Here is a 22770-nt window from a genome sequence, read left to right as displayed (position 1 = left end):
TCCCTCTAGCTCTGTATCTTCCTCCTGCAACCCAAAAGCATCAAAAAGAGAGAGGAGATCTGCCTTTTACAAACAAAATGGTTCCTGAGCCTGACAGACCGCAGCTGATGGCTGTACAACAAAAGGTGGCTGCAGAGACTGCTGAAATTAAATCTACAGTTTCCAACCTACAGACCACCGTGACTGAGCTTCAGAGTGCACTAGAAGCTCTATCCAGACAGATGGGTGAAGCAGAACACAGAATTTCTGAAGTGGAAGAGGATTTCAAAGAGAACAAATTACAGGTTATGAAGAACTATAATGATATCAAGATTATTAACACCAAGCTAATTGATCTAGAAAACCATTCACAATGAAACAACATCAGGATTGTGGGTGTCCCTGAGAGAAGAGAAAGAAAGGTAAACCCTCTAACTACCAAGTAACTAAGCTATTGGATCTGCCAGTAGATTTTTGTTTTGATACAGAATAGGCACACTGGGCTCTTACCTCCAAACCAGCTACAGGAGGTCAGCGTAGAACATTGCTTCTCAAATGTGGCCACATGCAGCCACCAGGGGCTTTTCTTGCGGCCACAGCCTCCTGGGTGGTGATGGGGAGGTGGAGGGGGCAGCATGGAGGGGTTGGGCCCTGCCCCGCTCTTGAGCCACAAACGTAGCTCAGCCTTCCGGCTTCAGCCCTGGTGTGGTGGGCGGCAGGCTCTAGCCAGGGGCTCTGACAGTGGGGCTTTGGACTCTGGCTGCACAGCAGTGGGCTTCATCCCCCAAACTTTGGGCTTTGGGCTCACCCCACCCCCCTTATCACCCCTGGCCACCACTGCTACCCTTGGCCCCTTAACCAACCATCCTACCACCCCGGCCCCCACTGCCTCCCTATCCACCTCTCCATCCAACACTTAATTTGTCCCCCAGCTTGCTAGGACTGAGTAAGTCTGCTATGAAAAGTGATATCTGCATGTCTGTTAATATCGCTTTTCACTGCCTCCCAGCTAGCTAACAAGTCTCTGCTGTGAAAAGTGATATTAACAAACATACAAACACTTTTCACAGAAGCAGACTTACTAGCTAGCAAGTCTAAAAAAAAACCCCCCCCAAACCCTTGCAACCAAAAAAGCAAAAGAAACAACAACAAAAAGACAAGAACATGCAAAGCACCTTGTTTTTCTATTTTGTTTAGGTCTAGTAAAGAATGGAGACAACCGTATGTTATTATTGAGACTACTAAAATGCCCCTACCAATGCCAAATAAATTACTGTGGTTGGACATGTATATGTGCATATGTATTTGTTTTTCCTAAAGTTAATTAAGTATTTTAGGAAAAATTGTCAAAGTGTCCACTAGCAAGAGTTGGTGGCCGCACTCTGAGGCCACAAAAAATTTTGTTGCGAGAACTCCTGGCCTAGAGCATTGATTGTGAAGTTCCTGAAAATTACCACTAAGGAACTAATATTGCAGAAATCTAGAGGGGGGAAAAAAGGAGCTGTTATGCGGAGAACCAGCAATTAAAATACTGCTCTATGTCCATGATGTGATTGCAACGAGGACAGCTTTCAACCATTCAAAACAATTGGCCAGAAAAATGGACTCTAAAATAAGTATTTTATTAAATACCCTGCAATGCTCACATTAAAAATGGGAAGAAGGGAGTATCATTTTGTTCCTCTCAAGAGGCAGAAAAATATGTAAAAAATCTGCAAGCTCTTCCCTTGCAATAAGAGACATCTATGGAATAATCCCACTAAATGGAATTTCTGATTTGCTCTCTGAGATCTGATATGGCTGCTCAAAACAAGTTGATGGCATTAGTTGATATTGATGCAAGTTCCTTTTTCCTCTCTCTCTCATTGGAGTTAAAGGGTTATCATCAATTTATTTCCTATTGCCTTAACTCATGGGATTGGTGCACCAATGTACAATCTATCGTTTGATTAATAAATGTATGCGTGTGTTATATACTGTATTATTGATTTATTAGATTATGCTTCCTTATGGACCAGTATGTCAAGGTTCTATTGGTAATAGGTGATTTACTATACTTGTAATGTCTGGAGCCCTAGGGGCTGTGTGCATCTCCAAGTCTCACCTGAGCCAGCCACCCCTTTGGGTGTCAAGTGTGTATTTTTGGACTGTTTAAAGAGATTAGTCTTTCTGATTGAATGATACTAACGTGCATTTCTCTCTCCACTATCTTTTCTGTTTTGTTTTTTCACTTATTTAATTCCTCTTTCTGCCTCCCCACCCAGTTATCCTCCTATCCTGGGAATTTCCTTCTCACTCCTCTAGAATATATACTGGGAAGCAACACCCTACCCCTGGATTATATATTTTGCTGATAATATATGCAAGAACTATATGCTGCTCAGGAAAATTTACAATTTCTCATTTATTCACAAAGTGACTTTAATCCAGTATATTTTAACAATGGTGCCTTCGATAATTTAAATGTCTCCTGGAATATAAAGGGTTTAAAAGAAAATTAAAAGAAAATATATATACTCAATGGTTAAAAAAAAAAAAAAAAAAAAGAGAGTTGATATTGACATGCTCCAAGACACACATCTGACAGACCTGGAACCTTGTAAACTGAATAGATTAGGTAGGGCTTACAATTTCTAACTGCTTCAGTTCTAAAGGGAGGGGCATTGTTATACTAATACATAACAAATTGAATGTTACTATTCTGAGCACAAACTCCAATAGCAAGGGCAGATTTACTGTGCTCAAGGCTGAAATTGGTAATTTTATAATTATTTTTGCTAATCTCTATGGGTCAAACCAGGGTGATTCCACATTTTTTCATAAACTGTTCGAGTATAAATGGGCCATCATCCTATTATTATAGTTGAAGACTAACAAAATTCTACACCTGGTCTTGATAAATTTTTCTATCTCCATATAAAAACTCAAATACTCATCAGATACTTAATGATTTAGGTTTACAAGATGTGTGGAGATCGGGTAATCCTACAGCCAGAGACTACAGACATTTTTCTTGCAGCTCATTCAACATATTCAGCATTGGACTATTTCTTCAGTGTCACAAGACCTGACCAATTCTGTCACAGATTGTTGCAATGGTAGTATTGTTATAGCTGACCATGCGCCTACACATGTGTCTTTTAGGCTTGCACAATATGTACCCCCAACTAAAATGTGGAGATGAAATACCTCTCTGCTGTTTAATACATCATTTCTCAACTCTATCCAGCAAAAGTTAGAACTTTTTAAAAAACAAAACAAAAACAAATGTCCCCCATCCTCCTGCCCCGCTTCATCAGCTCACACACCTTGGGAAGCCTTTAGTGACTTCATCAGAGGCTGCATCTCTTATGACCCCTTTAAAAAGAAAGGGAGAGAATACGGAATTTATACCCTTTCTAAGGAAATTAAGGCCCTGGATGTAGACTATGATTCTGATCCTTCCTCAGCATCTTCATCAACTTAAGCTGTGCAATCAACAAACATCTGTCCCAAAAGGCTGCATTTGCTATATTCTGTCTGAAGCCAAAACTACTGGTAATCTGGTGAGAGAGTTGGCAAACTGTAGGCATACAGACAATCACAAGGCTAACACAAATAAGACTGGTGCTATTTGTGATACTAGCAGTAAGTTGTATACAATCCACTCAGATATTAACAAACAATTTCAACAGCTTTATTTTTTTCTATTGCTTACTAACAGTTTTCTTCAAAACTATATATAGCTGAAGAGTGAACAGTAAAGATGCCCTAGATAACTTTTTAAATGGATTGTCTCTGCCACAGATCTCGGGCTTTTAGAAGGAGCTTTTAGATGCCCCTCTAGAAATCAGTCTATGAAAGAAATGAAGGTCTCAAAGCATTCTGGTGCAGACAGGTTCCCAACTGAATTTTACAGAAAGTTCTCTGAAATTAACAACTAAATTATTGAATATGTTCAATGAGGCCAAGAATGAGCAAACTCACCCCCTACTCTGAGAGAAGATATAATTTCAGTTATTCCTAAACCTGAGAAAGACCTTAGACTACACATAGTAATTACAAACCAATTTCTTTAATTAATTGTGACACTAAGATTTTAGCTAAAGCACTTTCTATGAGACTGGACAAAGTTGTCTCACACATTATACAGTAGATCCTCAGTTACAAACACCTCAGGACTGGAGCTTGTAACTCTGAACAAAACTTTATGGTTGTTCTTTCAAAAATTTATAACTGAACATGAACTTAATACAGCTGTGATAAATGAAGTGGGGAGGTAGCTCCCTTTTATGGACACCCAGCCAGCCAGTTAGCTATAAAATCCCTGTTAGTAGCTGCTCTACTGGCTTTACCTGTAAAGGGTTAAAAAGTCCATACTTGCTTTGCCTATAAAGGGTTAAAAAGTCCATAGGAAGGGAGTGGGCAGAAGGTGGGGCCTGCAAGGATTCTAAAAATTAATACTGGCTACTCCAGGCTTGTATTAAACTCCCAAGGTTACAGCTTTTTTCTGATCTTGGATGGGTCACCACCCAAATGCAAAAACCACTGAGAACACAGGAAGGCGCACTTGGGAATATCTTCCTGTGGGGTACCCTCAAGCCCTTTCACACCCCCCTCTGGGGAAGAGTTGAGAAAGAAAACAAAGGAAATCAGATGTGGCCACCAGCTAATAAACATATGCAGAAACCTCTTAGGGACACAAAAATCCAATACTGTTCTTAAAAAAAGGTAAATTTTATTAAAAACAAGAAAAAGAAAATACATCTGGAACTTAGGCTTTTTGCTAGGTTTAAAAAAACAATTACAAAGATTAAGCATCAAGATAGCTTCTTGAGGTCCATCTTAAAGGTTACAAGCAAAACAAAAGCACTTGGGGTTAGCACAGAGGAGTCCACAAGCCATAAAGAGATAAACCTAATCGCGTTTTCTGAGACATTTCCTGATCTACTTACATATCTGGGGTTTCAAATGAGTAGTTTCTAGGTATGATCTGATGATTTTCATACCTGGTCCAAGCTTTTACAGCCCTGTCCCTGCCCTCTGGAAGAACACCACGGACAGACAAAGGGGAAGTTTTTTCCCCAATTTTAAGAAGTTCTAGTCTTCCCATTGGCTCTTTTGGTCAGGTGCCCACTCCCTTCCTTTAACCTATGGATTTTTTAACCCTTTATAGGTAAAGCAAGTAGAAAACAGCTACTAACAGCTAACTGGCTGGCTGGGTGACCATAAAAGTGAGCTACACCCCCTTCATTTATCACAACAGCTTTGAAACTTTACTATGCAGAAGAAAAATGCTGCTTTTAACCATCTTCATTTCTGTGCTTAAGAACATAAGAATGGCCACACTGGGTCAGATCAAAGGTCCATCCAGCCCAGTATCCTGTCTACCTACAGTGGTCAATGCCAGGTTCACTCCCTCTGGGCCATCTAACAGGTAATGATCTAGTGATCCCTCTCCTGACAAACAGAGGCTAGGGACACAATTCCTTACCCATCCTGGCTATTGGCCACTAAGGAAGGGAGGGGGCACCTGACCAAAAGAGCCAATGGGAAGGCTACAACTTTTTAACCTCCATAAATTTATCCAGTTCTCTTTTAAACCCTGTTATAGTCCTAGACTTCACAACTTGATCAGGCAAGGGAGTTCCACAGGTTGACCGTGCACTGAGTGAAAAAGAACTTTCTTTTATTTGTTTTAAACCTGCTACCCATTAATTTCCTTTGGTGGCCCCTAGTTCTTATATTATGGGAACAAGTAAATAACTTTTCCTTGTTCATTTTCTCTAGACCACTCATGATTTTATATCCCTCTATCATATTCCCCCTTAGTCTCCTCTTTTCCAAGCTGAAAAGTCCTAGCCTCTTTAATCTCTCCTCATAGGGGACCCATTCCAAACCCCTAATTATTTTAATTGCCCTTTTCCAAACCTTGTCTAATGCCAGTATATCTTTTTTAAGATGAGGAGACCACATCTGTACGCAGTATTCAAGATGTGGGTGTACCATGGATTTATATAAGGGCAATGAGATATTCTCCGTCTTATTCTCTAACCCTTTTTAAAATGATTCCTAACATCCCGTTTGCTTTTTTGACTGCCGCTGCATACTGCATGGACATCTTCAGAGAACTATCCATAATGACTCCAAGATCTCTTTCCTGATTAGTTGTAGCTAAATTATCCCCCATCATATTGTATATATAATTGGGGTTATTCTTTCCAATATGCATTACATTACATTTATGCACATTAAATTTCATTTGCCATTTTGTTGCCCAATCACTTAGTATTGAGATCTTTTTGAAGTTCTTCACAGTCTGTTTGGTCTTAACTATCTTGAGCAGTTTAGTATCATCTGCAAACTTTGCCACCTCGCTGTTTACCCCTTTCGCCAGATGATTTATGAATAGGTTGAATAGGATTGGTCCTAGGACTGACCCTTAGGAAACACCACTAGTTACCCCTCTCCATTCTGAAAATTTACCATTTATTCCTACCATTTGTTCCCTATCTTTTAACCAGTTCTCAATCCATGCAAGAATCTTCCCTCTTATCCCATGACAACTTAATTTACATAAGAGCCTTTGGTGAGTGACCCTGTCAAAGGCTTTCTGGAAATCTAAGTACACTATGTCCACTGGATCCCCCTTGTCCACATGTTTGCTGACCCCCTCAAATAACTCTAATAGATTAGTAAGACATGATCTCCCTTTACAGAAACCATGTTGACTTTTGCCCAACAATTTATGTTCTTCTATGTGTCTGACAATTTTATTCTGTACTATGGTTTCTACTAATTTGCCCAGTACTGACGTTAGACTTACCGGTCTGTAATTGCCAGGATCACCCTTCTTAAATATTGGCGTTACATTAGCTATCTTCCAGTCATTGGGTACAGTAGCTGATTTAAAGGACAGGTTACAAATCATAGTTAATAGTTCCGCAATTTCCCATTTAAGTTCTTTCAGAACTCTTTGGTAAATGCCATCTGGTCCCGGTGACTTGTTACTGTTAAGTATATCAATTAATTCCAAAACCTCCTCTAGTGTCACTTCAATCTGTGACAATTCCTCAGATTTGTTATCTACAAAAGACGGCTGGGGAATCTCCCTAACATCCTCAGCCGTGAAGACTGAAGCAAAGAATTAATTTAGTTTCTCCGCAATGACTTTGTCATCTTTAAGTAATCCTTTTGTATCTCGATCGTCCAGGGGCCCCACTGGTTGTTTTGCAGACTTCCAGCTTCTGATGTACTTAAAAAACATTTTGCTATTACCTTTTGAGTTTTTGGGTAGCTGTTCTCCAAACTCTTTTCGCTTTTCTTATTACATTGTTTCATTTAAATTGTTTCCTTACCTTGTCAAATGTTTTTTTAAAAAAAACTTTCCTTTTATTTTTGTAGTAGTTTATGTTTAACACAGTACTGTACTTACATTTTTGTGGGGGGGGGGGCGGTTTGGTCTCTGCTGCTGCCTGATTGTGTACTTCCAGTTCCAAACGATGTGTGTGGTTGACCAGTCAGTTTCTAATGCTGGAGTTTGTAACTTTGAGGTTCTACTGTACACATAAATCAGGTAGGCTTCCTTCGTAATAGATGTGGCTCAGATAATTTGCATCAACTGATTGATATTATTGCTGCATTGAGAGATTCTAAAGAACCCTTAGCTGTCATTTCTTTAGATGCCGAAAAAGTCTTTGACTGCATAGCCTGGGATTATCTTTTTTAAATATTAAAAAATTTGGGATTGGTATACAATTAGTGCTCGGATTAAGCTTTTATACTCCAACCCAGGGGTGGGCAAACTACGGTCTGGGGGCTGCATCCGGCCCTCCAGATGTTTTAATCCAGCCCTCAACCTCTTGCCAGGGAGTGGGGTTTGGTGCTTGCCCTGCTCCACACGGCTCCCAGAAGCAGTGGCATGTCACCCCCCCTCCTATGCATAGCGGCAGCCAAGGGGCACTGCACGCTGCCCCCACAACACCCATTGGCCGGGAACCATGGCACACGAGAGCTGCAGGGACAGTACCTGCGGACAGAGTGGCGCGCAGAGCCACCTGGCCGCGCCTTCATGTAGAAGCCAGAGCGGGGACATGCCGCTGCTTCTTGGAGCTGTTTGAGGTAAGCGCCGCCCAGAGCCTGAACACCTTATGCACTCCAACCCCCTGCCTCACCCTGATCCCCTCCCTCCCTCTGAACACCTCAGTCCGAGCCTGGAGCACCCTCCTGCACCCCCAACCCCTCATTCCCAGCCAGAGCCCTCATCCCCCCCGCACTCCACCCCCAATTTCATGAGCAGTCATGGCCTGCCATACAATTTCCATACCCAGTTGTGGCCCTTGGGCCAAAAAGTTTGCCACCCCGCTCTAACCCTACTTCCGGGGTAGTTATGAATAGTATTATTTCCACCCTGTTTCTATTACAGAGAGGTATGAGTCAGGGCTGTCCCGTTTCTCCTCTTCTGTTTGATTTAGCTCTAGAACCTTTAGCCATTGCTATGCAAACAAATCAACATATTCATGGGGGGGGGGCAAACAGAGCACAAAATGATGCTCTTGAATTTGTATCTAAGCCCAAAGTTACCATTCCTACCGTCTAACCCAGTGGTGGGCAACCTGTGGCCCATCAGAATAATCCGCTGGTGGGCTGAGAGACAGTTTGTTTACATTTGCACAACTGCCAGCAGCTCCCAGTGGCTGCAGTTCACCATTCCTGGCCAATGGGAGCTGTGGGAAGCGGTGAGGGCTGCGGGGACATGCTGGCTGCTGCTTCCCGCAGCTCCCATTGGCCAGAAACAGTGAATCTCGGCCACTGGGAGTTGCGGGCAGCCGTGCAAATGTAAACCAATTGTCTGGTGGCCCGCCAGTGGATTACCTTGACAGACCACATGCGGCCCATGGGCTGCAGGTTGCCCACCACTGTTCTAACCACTGTGAATAAATTCAGACGCTTCTCAGGATATAAAATTAATAAGGGTAAATCAGAACTCTCAGGCAACAGAAGTATGCCCACAAAGGCTTTTTCTCAAATTGGGACTTTGAATAGCAATCTTCTTATATGAAATAATCAGGAATACTGATTCCCAAAAATATTTAGGACACCCCTAAGCTAAATATAGAACTAATTATTGCCCAAGTGGCTAATGATTTGGGGAGCTGGAGTTTGTTAACCCTGTTTTTGGAGTAAAATTAATATACTGAAAACTAATGTCCTTTCCAGAATATTGTATGTCCTGAGAGGTCTTCCTATTTCTATTCCTCAAACTTATTTTAAGAAATTCAATAATATTTTCAGAACGTTCCTTCGGAGTGCAGGTAAGAAATCTAGACTGGCTCTACCAAATTACAGCTTTCCCCTTCTCTGTGAGGATTTTATTTTTTCAGCTTGGAAAATTATCGTATCTCCTTTTTGTTCAGCCAAGCATCTTTGTGGCTATTAGATATGACCACACAGACCCCACCAGATTAAACAAGAATTGGTATGACCTCTCCTCCTTTCAGGCATTCTAAGATCAAAATTATTATAGATGAGAGGCTCCAGAGCTCCCACAATAATGGCTGCGAGGCAAGCTTGGCTAGAAAGTTCTGCTTTCATCCATTCTTCCATGTAGAGGCAATCCTATGGATCAATCCTAGCCTTAAAATTGGTAGCAAACCTCAATGTGGAGGGAATGGACGGACAGAAGAATTATGACAGTGTGGCAGCTAATTTGCAATGATAAATGTAAACCATTTGTATATCTTTAGCAACAATTTGGCTTGCCCTGCTCTAGAGCACAGAAATATTTCCAGTTAGAGCATTTATTTACTAATGTATATGGACCAGATTAGGAACTGCAGAATTTATTGTTTTGGAGGAAACTTGCTGCATTTACTCAGCTGTACCTTTTCATTATTTTCTGGCCAAAAAACTCTGCCAAAGATTGATAATTTGAGAGTTGCTCGGAATAGAAATATACCAAAAGACATTTTTTTGAAAAGACCAGTTGCTACATAGGCTAATGGTAAAGGGCCTCATAAATGCTGACTGCTCTTGGAAATAGAAAAGGAGTACTTGTGGCACCTTAGAGACTAACAAATTTATTTGAGCATAAGCTTTCGTGAGCTACAGCTCACTTCATTGAAATGTAACTCTTGGAAATGTAACTTTCCTTTGGTTACATTAGCTCATACGTTTTGAGAGTGCCCCTGTATCAAGAATTTCTGGTCTCAGGTAGCTCAAAGAACCAATTTGATACTGGATGCTAAACTGGAGCCCTAGTTTTGTTCTTGGCTATATTCCTGAAGATTACATGGTAACAAGGCAAGGCAAGGTTGCTCCTACATGCAGCTTTGGTTGTTAATCCTGCAAAAAAGAAAAAAGTTGATCCCCACCAAATATTGATGCCTGGCTTGGTGATATGGCTGACCTCGCAGCTAATAAATGACTAGCATTCTGCAGAAAGGAAATGCCAGAAAAACTCAAAGCAATTTCAGCTGACTTTTTAGAGGTCTATGATTTATGCAGATCCTGAAGATAGCTATGTCACTTCTCTTCGCCTCCCTTTATCCTAACCCTCTTTATTCACTTTGTGTATTATGATGAATCTGGTATTTTGGTATATTTGTTGTATTGGAAAAAATAATAAAAAAATTACAAATAAATAAAACAACTGGGAATCTGGGGAAGCAATTGCAAAGATCTCTAAAAATCCAGGGTGCTGCAGGAAGTGGTATTGGTATTAATTGGTACTAAATGAACAGTGTTGGGGACATTGTGCTAGTTGAGGCACCACTTTCCTAATGAAATGTTTAACACGTGACCATTAAAGAGAAGCAGTGTTAACCTCTTTGCCCTGGTCAAATTCTGTCTTCCTAAAATTCCCCACTAGTTTCATCCAAGTTGGGTATTCTTCACTTTCTCTCCTATAAACTGCACTTTTAATAGTTGCTGCATTTTATGCCAGAAGGAGCTGCACTCCATTAGATGATTTAATTCCTTCTATAGGATTTGTAAAACATTTTGGTATCCTTTGGGATGAAAGACAATTTTACCAATATATAAATGTACAACCATTAGGTCAAATTCACCCTGGTATAAAACCTGACTTCTACAAAGCGTGCTTCTGCCGACGTGCACGGGCTGAAATTGTGGAAAAGCAGCATCACTTGCCCCATAACCTCAGTCGTGCAGAACACAATCCCATCCACAGCCTCAGAAACAACTCTGACATCATAATCAAAAAGGCTGACAAAGGAGGTGCTGTCGTCATCATGAATAGGTCAGAATATGAACGAGAGGCTGCTAGGCAGCTCTCTAACACCACATTCTACAAGCCTTATCCCACTGAGGGTTACCAAAAGAAACTACACCATCTGCTCAAGAAACTCCCTGAAAAAGCACAAGAACAAATCTTCACAGACCCACCCCTAGAACCCCGACCTGGGGTATTCTATCTGCTACCCAAGATCCATAAACTTGGAAATCCTGGACACCCCATCATCTCAGGCATTGGCACCCTGACAGCAGGATTGTCTGGCTATGTAGACTCCCTCCTCAGGCCCTACGTTACCAGCACTCCCAGCTATCTTCGAGACACCACTAACTTCCTGAGGAAACTACAATCCATTGGTGATCTTCCAGAAAACACCATCCTGGCCACTATGGATGTAGAAGCCCTCTACACCAACATTCCACACAAAGATGGACTACAAGCCGTCAGGAACAGTATCCCCGATAATGTCACAGCAAACCTGGTGGATGAACTTTGTCCTCACCCATAACTATTTCACATTTGGGGACAAAGTATACCTTCAAGTCAGCGGCACTGCGATGGGTACCCGCATGGCCCCACAGTATGCCAACATTTTTATGGCTGACTTAGAACAACGCTTCCTCAACTCGTCTCCTAACGCCCCTACTCTACTTGAGCTATGTTGATGACATCATCATCATCTGGACCCATGGAAAAGAAGCCCTTGAGGAATTCCACCAGGATTTCAATAATTTCCATCCCACCATCAACCTCAGCCTGGACCAGTCCACACAAGAGATCCACTTCCTGGACACTATGGTGCTAATAAGCAATGGTCACATAACCACCACCCTATACCGGAAACTTACTGACCAGTATACTTATCTACTTGCCTCCAGCTTTCATCCAGACCACAACACACAATCCATTGTCTACAGTCAAGCTCTACGATACAATTGCATTTGCTCCAACCCCTCAGACAGAGAAACACCTACAAGATCTCTATCAAGTGTTCTTACAACTACAATACCCACCTGCTGAAGTGAAGAAACAGATTGACAGAGCCAGAAGAGCACCCAGAAGTCACCTACTACAGGTGACAAAGAAAGTAACAGAACGCCACTTGCCGTCACCTTCAGCCCCCAACTAAAACCTCTCCAGCTCATCATCAAGGATCTACAACCTATCCTGAAGGATAATCCCTCACTCTTACAGATCTTGGCAGGCCAGTCCTTGCTTACAGACAGCCCCCCAATCTGAAGCAAATACTCACCAGCAACCACACACCACACAACAAACACACTAATCCAGGAACCTATCCTTGCAATAAAGCCCGTTACCAACTCTGTCCACATATCTACTCAGGGGACACCATCATAGGACCTAATCACATCAGCCACACTATCAGAGGCTCGTTCACCTGCACATCTACCCATGTGATATATACCATCATGTGCCAGCAATGCCCTTCTGCCTTGTACATTGGCCAAACAGGACAGTCTCTATGTAAAAGAATAAATGGACACAAATCAGACATCAAGAATTATAACATTCAACAAGCAGTCTGAGAACACTTCAATCTCCCTGGACACTCAATTACAACAAATTATTCAACAAAAAAAACTTCAAGCACAGACTCCAACGAGAAACTTGCTGAATTGGAATTTAATTTGCAAACTAGACACCATTAAATTAGACTTGAATAAAGACTGGGAGTGGATGGGTCATTACACAAAGTAAAACTATTTCCCCATGCTTATTTTTTCCCCCTACTGTTACGCATACCTTTTTGTCAACTGTTGGAAATGGGCCATCCTGATTATCACTACAAAAGGTTTTTTTTCTCCTGCTGATAACAGCTCACCTTAACTGATCACTCATTATAGTGGGTATGGCAACACCCATTTTTTCATGTACTCTGTGTGTATATGCATCTTCCAACTGTATTTTCCACTGCATGTATCCGATGAAGTGGGTTTTAGCCCACGAAAGCTTATGCTCAAATAAATTTGTTAGTCTCTAAGGTGCCACAGGTACTCCTTGTCCTTTTTACTAAATTCAGTGGAAGTCTGACTTTAGCCTATTAGCAGACACACAACAGGTGTACATAACCATGCCAATTCATAGAACCTCCTGTCCCAAGAGCTCACATTTTAAAGGCGGAAGTTAATTAATATTTTACAATAGAGCTACCTTCAAGGAGGCAAAATCAACTGAAAATCTGGCAGGAATTTCACTAATACATGATGCAGTACATAATTTTTTTTTTAGTTGGAAACGTCATTAACTAAAATTACCTATTGTAGTTAAAAGCATACAGGGCACGCAGGCGGATTAAAACAAACTGTATGAATATTATGTAATGAAAATCTTACCCTTTGACTGTATTTGTGTAGCTTCCAGCATCAAAAGAGATTTTTCTCATAACAACAACATACATTTGTTTGAAATTGAAGAGAAAAGTTATTTCTATTAACTGCAATAAAAAGAAACAAGAAAACCTTGTAATTGGGAAAGTGCCTTACCTTGAAAAGTTGAGGAAATGAACGTGTCTAGTGAATAAATAGGGCTGCTCAGCAGTGCTTATATTTTTAATCAATTCCATCTAAAAAAAATTAAACAAGAATTACAACTAAATCAAAATTACCAAATTAAGCCAAGCTGTGTTTTTGGACAGAAATGGCAACACTCAAACACTATCTAATCATTTAGTAGTTTAGACCTATTCACAAAAAAGTCAGGCTAGGACTGCAATGCTAGTGCTTATTACCCATGTAAAAAGGGATAGATGGCAGAGCATCGTGACTTTAGCACCAATGTTACCATTGTAGTAGGAATCAGTGTGCTATACCACGAGTTTAAACATTTCCAAAAGTTAATTTCTACTTTAGACAAAGGCACAAACTAAAATCCTAATTCTAAACCTACCCAAATCTGGATCTGACTTTTGAAAGTGGCCTCTATTTTCAAAATGGATCTAAACTACTAACTACAATTCTAAAACGTGAAGTGTTTGAAATCTGCATCAGAAAAAGTGGATTGAGACTATTACTGTTTTTACATAATGATAACAGTTCCTATCATCGCCAGATTACTGAATGGGTAGATGTCTTCTCAAATATAGAAGCAGACATTCCTCATTACTTCTTTTGTATAGCATATTTAAAATGTGAATATAATTCTACATTTGACATAAATCTCTTTTCAAATAATGGTCTTTTGGCCTACTGCTTTCAAGACATTTTAGCAAGGGCTTTTAGATTTAAATTAATTTAATTTTGCATTATTAAAGATTTTTTCACGTAAAACAGCTGACGTGAAAAACTGAGTGTGTGTATATAATCCTCAGTTTATATTAATAAATTCTCATGTGTGCAGACTTCTAGTTTTTGCAGTGTTCTGGAAAATGTCAAGGGCCTGAACATGTTAAATGAAATATATGCAAAAAATTCCAAGCAGTCCGATTTCTTGACTTCTGCTCTCCTCTGATTTTCTAATTGGCAACATCAAAAGCTACAAGGCTGTATTATAGAATAAAAGACACTGAACATGACTGTATTTGAAGAGCACAATAATTATACTAGTAATTTTACAAACTGGGTAGTGGAAACTAATACACAACGTAGGAACAATCCATAAAGGAAAAATAGCAATACAAAGAATTGCTCTAAAGTTCTGCTCTAACTTATATAAATTCATATTCTAAGCACAAGTAAAATCAAAATTGAGGTCATGAATTTAGAAGATTGTTTCCCTCAATGTTATGAAGATTTTTTTTCCTTAAAACTATATGGCACCTTACTCGCCACTTGCAAAAACAGACAAATTTGGCATCAAGCCTATCATTTAACAGATTTGAAACCAACCGAGTTCTAATGAGTTGTCAGTAGCCTCTGGATTCCCTGACCCAAATATAAACAGATTTCTGTGCAGCTCCCCCAGTACAGTGTTCAGAGACTAGTAAAGTGTGGCAAAGAATCCAGGCAAAATAATGCAGAGAGCTTGATTGGGTCATTTTCGAAGGAGCAGAACACTGACATTTTTCAACAAGAGTTACCATATCCATCAAACAAATGTCAGCATGATACATCTGCTGGAAGGATGGTGGTTGTATCTGTAGAAGATCATCATAATATCATGACATAAGCATCATCACATTCAGAGACTTACCTAGCTTTGAGAAAGAAATGGAAAAGAAGTTGCAATGGTTAGATCTCAGGAGCCACATTAAAAAAAAACAACAGCAACAGCAACAACTAAATTACAGGAGAAATTAAACAGCCAGAACTATATTAAGTTTTTAATGATATATTGGTATTTTAACTGTATTCTTTCACCTGCATGAAAGAGTGGCACACTGGAAGTCATTCACTGTTGATAAATATTCACTTCACCGTATCATCCTGGTGCTTTCAGAGTATTTGATGAAATTATGTATGCAACTCTCTCTTTAAAATATATTATACGACTGTGGTGAGGATGGTTGCATGCCCTATACCGTATATTAATACAAGTGTGTCTCTTTCTTACAAGTACAAGTTTAGTAACAACAACTTGACCAACATTTTTGCACCTCAACAAAACTAGATATCACTTGACCTAATTGCCACTCAGGCTCATGTAAGTCTCGGGAATAGAATAGAAGAGAACGCTATAGGTCATTAATAAAGTGGATTTGGAGAGTCGCATGCTGCTATTTGCACAGCACCTGACTGCAATGTGTCTTGTAGCAGGAGCTAATTAAGGTCAATCTCAATTTCTTGAGCTACAATAATATCCACTCACACCTTTAAAACAGGAATAGGATTTTGTTTTGACTTAAAGCATATTCATATTTAGAGGCTTAAGCTCCAATGGACTCATCAGCAGATGAAGATAAGCCTATAGTTGTATATGAACAAGCAAGTGTGGTAAAAGACAGCAAGAAAGGGGAAGTAGGGCCCAACAGAAACAGTGTAGATTTCAATAAATGAGAAGGACATGGCAAGGAAAATTACAAAGGAGTCTAAGAGGAAAAACTGTTAGAGGAAAGAAGCATAAGTGTGTGTGATGTTTGGAACTCATACGGCCCCATGATGCCTGTGGCCACATTTTCCATGGGCCTCACTCCAATCCTCACTCTGAATAAGATCTGTAGGCCTGCCTTAGCATGGGAGGAGAGACAAGAGAGAAGGTGATGTTGAATGGGGAAGGAGGAGACACTGAGGAGGAAATGAAAGTGGGAGAGGGAAAGAGGGACAGACTTCGTGAAGAAAATGGAAAGAGATGGAGTAGATACAAGTGCAAGCCATCACTGAGATCCTTCCGAGGTCAGCAACAGGTAGGAGGGAGACAGAAAGGAGTGAGAAACTGTGAAATGAGAGGAAAAGGTCTAGAAGGACATAGATGGAGGACGCAGAAGGAAGGAGAGGACCAGTAGAACATGTAGATTCTTAGAGGGGATAAATACAGCAAAGGGCAGACTGGAGAAAGGGGAAGAATTAAGGGAGTGTGTTCACTATGATAAGGGACCTGAGGGAGGGTTCTACTGTCTCTAGAAAGATTCATGTCCTCTCTCTGGACACTGCCATATCATCTCCTGCCAGGGATTACTTTTAGCCTAGATAATGGAGATAGTTCTGAAGAGCAAATAATTTCCCTTTAAAATGCACTAGATTACACTAAATGGTGTATACTATCAAACTAGGTTCCAGCTCACTCTTAACTTACTCCATTCAAACACAGGAGTGGAGGGATAGAGTAAGTGTAGAGGTAGAGGGAAGGAATGGGGAGTAGCAGGAAGTGACATCAGACCCCAGGATGTCCCCAAATAATTCGGTCCTTGGCAGCACACCAATGCTCAAGCTTGGTTGCTGGCCAAAAGTGAGTACCTACTGGTATGTACAATAAATTGTACCTAAGAAAAAATACATAAGGCAGAAACTACTCATAGATATCTGGGGAATTAGCAAACAAAAGCAAGCCAGCCACAATTGCCTATATACCCTAAAAGAACAACTGTGCTAGCACAAGTTCTCTGCTACAGTTAGTGATGTATCTGTTATAAAACCATTTATGATCTGTCTGTACAGAAAAACCTGGTTCTACAAATCTACGAGGGAGCAGTGATTGAGCCCAGAGAACAGAGTTTTAGTCTAGGACCTGACTAGCTCCTCAACCTAATGAGCAAATCAGGACCTAAATAAAAACAATGTTTATTAACATGATTTATTGGTTAGGTTCTCAACTTTAATGTTGCTGTAACAGTTTTCTGCACTGAATTTTAAACATAACTATCAACTATTCAGGCCCAGATCCAGATGCATATGCAAACAGAAGCCCTGGAAGTCTCAAACTATTTTTAAAGGAAGGTTTATCTTAAACCAACCAAAGCAAGAACATCAGAATGAAGGGTAAAAGTCAAAGGAGACACTTCCTCTTCCTTCCAGGGAAGTCTCAAGTTACCATCCTCATTACAAGGAGATCTTCAGTCATGCTGTGAGAAAACCCATCAAGTCAGGATGGATCAGCATAATCAGTGCTTGAATGCAGGCTGCTGCTGCATTTGCAGCAAAAATCCACCAGGTGGCATAGTGAAATGCTCACAAGACAACTGGATGAGGTCCCTTTATACCCTTTAAAGGGTATATATAAATGTAGTGGATCAGCCATATCTCTGATCAAAAACTGAAATAATTTGGACTTGAAGATAGAGGAAAATCAAGATGTACTATCAGCACTTGTTAGCTTCCTTGCTCAGAGCAACTGCCTTTTATTTTTTATTTCTAAAAAGCATGTTTTGTTCCATGATAAACAAGATCAGTAGATAACCCTGCCTGAAGAATTTGTTTGCTGTCCAAGTGGTTTTTAAAACTGTTGTATTTCATCAGAAGTGAATTCAAGTTCAAAATGTAAACACACTGAGGCTGGCATGACTTTCTAACAGCACAGTGGTGTCAGTTTACTAATCTTACATCTTCACTAACTAATGGAAACACAGAAAGACACGCTTTCTTGCTCTCTTGCTGTCTCTCTCAGAACATTTTACCTTCTTACTGTCTTAATTTCAGTCTTTACAAAAAGCATGCAAGGTCAAGTAGATACAGGTATCTCTAGGCATTGTCGATCACTTTCATCTGCACTGTACTTCATACTTCCTTTTGGTAGAAAATTCCTGTCTGCTTCATCATCACAGGAATGTGAATCAGTCTTCATTTTCATCTCTAAGATACTGAGAATTCCTTCAAAAACTTCCTAAGTGTCCATACTGTTCTGAACATTTTTCCATGGCAGATTATCTGTTATAAGCTGTTGTTTTTTTTTAAATAAACTGATCTTTCATTAGTATTTTATAGTTCAAGTACATAAAAAGCTGACTATCCAAAAATAGGGAAGAATTATGTAATTTAATAGTCAGGGAAAACTGCTCTCATTGGACACCTGCAATAGTAAATCAATACACAAGTACAGTCTTGAATCAGAGTCCAAAAGGGCTAAAAAAGCGATTAATCTAGGCATAGGGCCACCTACTGATGTAAAGAAACGTTAATTAGGATATCATTAGTATTACAAGAAACACACATGATATTAATGATTATTAATATCATATTTAGCTCTTGTAATACAATTTAAATTAGAACGTCCGAACAGTCAGTATGACCCTTCTTGGGGTACCCAGGCACTTCACAAACACTTGCCCCTAGGACGAGAAAGTCTTATCTGTGCCCGCTGTGGTTCAGGTCCCTGACTCCACAGGCCACAGGGAACACCAGCACTAATTTCCAGGCTTCTGCAGGACTCATGCTCTCTATACAAGTCAGCGATAGACGCACCAACCCCTGAGTCCTCTGGGCCTCCCTCTGGAGTGCCCAGCCAGTTCCACTGAACACCCTCAGAACTCTCATATTTGTTACTCCCACAGGAATGGTACACACCAGCTTGCAAGAGTCAACTCCGGATCAGCAATCTACTTAACACACAGCACTTACATATACAGGGAAAAAATGAATAAATTTATTATCAAAGAACAGAGAGTCAAGTAATAGAGAGTGAGAATATTGGAAACAAATGTTTACCAATATAACAAAATCATGACATGCTTTCTAGAGACTAAGCTTAACTAACATGGCATTCCCCTATACCCTAGCTTATCCTAGATCCTTTCTTCAGTGTTTACAGTTTGGCTGAGACATCTTCTTATAAGATTAAGCCTACTGGCAGCTCATCCTCACAGAATGAAGGAATTCGTGGAGGTTCATCTGCATCCCAGATATAGTTTCAGAAGTTCATTGTCTTATCCCTAAATAGGATAACTCCTGCTGTTTTGTTTCTTCCTCCAGCCTATGAATTTCATATTTTGCTTAGACTGTAAATAGGTATTCACTGTGAGCCACACACTACTCAGTTTGCATGTGACATGCCAGAGTAAGGTAAGCATCTCTTCCCCCCTGCCTGTCAGGGGTATATGGATCATCTTTTGGTGACCCATCTTAACTTACAGATCTAGAGAATCAGAATGACTTGTTTTTAGTTTTTAATGACTTATTTTTAATTACTTATTTTTAGTTTATGGGAAATAAAACAAAAATTCTGGATGTAAGGACAGGGTACAAGCAACAAAGAGCTCAGAGAAAGCACGGAAGTAATGAAGAAGCTTCCTGTTTAAAAGGATGAGATAAAATGTCCACTTACGGAAGACTTCCATTGAAAATCTGAAGCATATGTTAAGGGGCCTGAACAGTATTCTTTTACAATTATTGAACCCTGTGTGAAGAGAAAACGGTATTTTTCTCAAATACTGGTGAGAAACGCAACATTTACAATGTTTAAAAACTTGTGCTGTCTCCTGCAAGCAGATGAGATGATGTATAAGGACTTAAGAAGTGGTTAAAAAGTACGTCACAAAACCAAAACTTCCTAAGTGAAAGTTATAAGTTTTATTTAAGAAACTGAATGGAAGGGAAAAAACCCTCTGGATTTCCAGCTTGTTTATAATAGCTTTCCACTATTCATTTTCATGACACAAGGAACTATGAATTAAGGAACAAATTGTGAGCATTGTTCATACAAGGGAACTGCCTTTGGGAGCAGTTCTGTGTAGTTTTAGTATTAGAGGCCCAAACCTCAAAAAGGTATAGGTGCCTCTCATTGAAATCAATGGGATTTAGGCACCTCTGAGGATCTGATCAGAGTCAAAGAAAAATGCTCATCAGACTGTGAAGACACCTTTGCCAATGTGCCATGTTGCAGGAAAAAAAGGCCCAGTCTCCATGTAAAGACAGGTGATGGGGTTCGCTTCATCTCAGAGGACATCAGTAAATAGGTGAATCATTGTTTCCATTATGGAAGGACATTGCACCAACTGTAACTATGGACGTGGTCAGCTACCCACTTGTCCCCTTTCACCACAGGAACAAGGAGAGCCACACGTAAAGGATGCCTTCTATGCACAGATCAGGAAGGCAGTGATGGTGGGAACAACACTAGTCCAGAAATTGCTACTTCTAATCTCTCCATTTTCTGCTCAGTTGAATGCTGCATATGTACATTAAACTGGGGGAAAGATCTGACCTCATAGGTTTTGGTATAATATTTATTAATACTTAGTTACAAAGAATCTTCAAAAAGAAAAGGAGTACTTGTGGCACCTTAGAGACTAATAAATACATTGTGACACTACACCCCATCTTCGTCATAGTAATATGATGATGATATGATTATGATGTAATTATGAAGCATTTTGTACAAGGTGTCATTGGAAAAGTTATGATTATCTTATTTCTGTGCATGTATCATTTTTGTATCTGAAGTTATAAATATTGACTATGTACCTGTATTTCAAATGTAGTTACACCTGTGTGACACCCACTAGGCAAGAGGCTTCCAGTCTAGATAGCTGGCTGTGAAGGGCCTATTCAAGGTAATGGGCCATTAGGAAAAACAAGAGACCTTTGGAGAAGCTTATCCCCCACCTGTGAGCCTTCCTCAGAATGCTCCAGACAGCCTGTAAGTAATGGCTGCTATGACTCTGCAAGGGCATGTGACCAGGGCACATGACTCTGGACTCCATTTTGGGTGTCTATATTTTTCCACAAACTGGTCTGGGAACTGGTTTTGGAACAAAGGGTTCCCACCATATGCTAAAGCTATATAAGGCAGGGAGTGACATCATCTGTTGTTCTTCACTCTCCCACAACTCAACACCTGAGAGAAGCTCCTAAGGAAAAGGACTTGGAACTGGGGTGGGGATCCAAAGCTGCAAAGCAAGTGCAGCTTGTGCTTTGAGAATCTGCAAGCCTGTTTGTATCATCAATCAGGATGAGATTGTTAATTCAAATCCTATCCTTCTAGTATGTTAAACTTAGTTTGCATTTTTGTTTCTTTACTAGATAATCTGCTTTCATCTGTTTGCTATCATTTAAAATCTAACTTATTTTATGTGTTTTAAATCTAAACCAGTAAGTTTGGAGTGAAGTGCTTGGGAATCTTAGCTCAAGGAGCAGGAGCTGTTGTATTTCATCTCCACATTGAGGGAGGTGGCGAACTCTATGAGCTTACGCTGTGCAGTTCCCTGTGCAGCGAAAGACAGTATAATTTTGCATTTATACTCCAGAAGGGGGTGGGGGTGCCTGGGGAGCTGAGAAATTGGCTGGTGTCTGTTTGCTCTCAGGTAGCCCAGTTTGGGTGAGTGGTGCAACCTGATGTGGTGCTGGGTAATAACAGGGCCTGGGTGAGGCTAGCTGTGTCCCCAACCCAGCTGTATATCTTAGAGGGGCACAGCGGTTCCCACAGCTCCCAGACTTCACCCCGGGGTAACAACCCATCACATACATATTTATAGATACATTTCCACAAGGTGATTGGGATTTAGCCATACTACCTTATCTACCATAAGAGAAGTCAAGTTGAACACTTTCATAACTTAAAAATGGAACAAACACAGAACATCTAAATGAGCATAAACAACTTACTTGTTCATTTTTGGTCAATCTGGTTTTGTTATGAATGTCTGATGTAACCAGGTTGAACCCATGTCTCTCCGACAAGATTCTCAAAAGCAAAACCACAGTTCGACTCCCACACTTTCCAACTCTGTTGTACACCACTTGGCTAGGGAAAGGAAGTACCTAGATAAAGATTGAAAAGAAATGCAGTGAGCACACTGGTCTTTCCATTTCTAGAATATATTTGCTGTGACTCAAGAGATAAAGATTTCCTGAGTATTATACATTCCATGTCTAGGTCAGGAGTGCTCCATTCCACTAGCAAGCTATAAACACAGTTAGATTCTTTAGAATATTAATTGGAGGCTCGATAACTCAGAAAACGGTGATGGGATATAGTGACTCCCCCCATGAGGTTCCAGTTTAATATTCTAGTGCAGGCCAGTCGTGACACAGACATATCACTGCTTGATGGCTTCTATTTAAATGAGTTCATGGGCTTAAGCTGGTTGCTTGTACCCACATCACAAAACACATCACAATTAGCACCCTTGCTGACTGTCTCAGTAGAGACAATGCAGACTGAATGGTTATGGAAAATACACTACTTCTGGACCTGGTACTTTTGAGTCAGCGTTGACATATTTTGAAAGGGCA

The 22770-nt window shown here is 40.3% G+C and overlaps 1 protein-coding gene across 5 annotated transcripts in view; it reads right to left on the bottom strand.

The window, feature by feature from the left end:
- Positions 1-22770, bottom strand: part of UST (uronyl 2-sulfotransferase) — a 344421-nt gene that overhangs the window by 193860 nt on the left and 127791 nt on the right. For all 5 annotated transcript variants that reach the window (XR_005291969.2, XM_043511168.1, XM_038395942.2 and 2 more), the window contains exons 3-4: positions 22141-22296; positions 13717-13796 (exon numbers count right to left, since the gene is read on the bottom strand). Coding sequence is in view for 4 of the 5 variants with exons in the window: in XM_043511168.1 (XP_043367103.1) it covers positions 13717-13796; positions 22141-22296 (236 nt within the window). In the remaining variant the exon portion in view is untranslated. The remainder of the gene's footprint in view (positions 1-13716; positions 13797-22140; positions 22297-22770) is intronic.

Source organism: Dermochelys coriacea, chromosome 3, assembly GCF_009764565.3.
Source record: "Dermochelys coriacea isolate rDerCor1 chromosome 3, rDerCor1.pri.v4, whole genome shotgun sequence".
NCBI lineage: Eukaryota > Metazoa > Chordata > Testudines > Dermochelyidae > Dermochelys > Dermochelys coriacea.
This window is presented reverse-complemented; position numbering and strand designations above follow the sequence as displayed.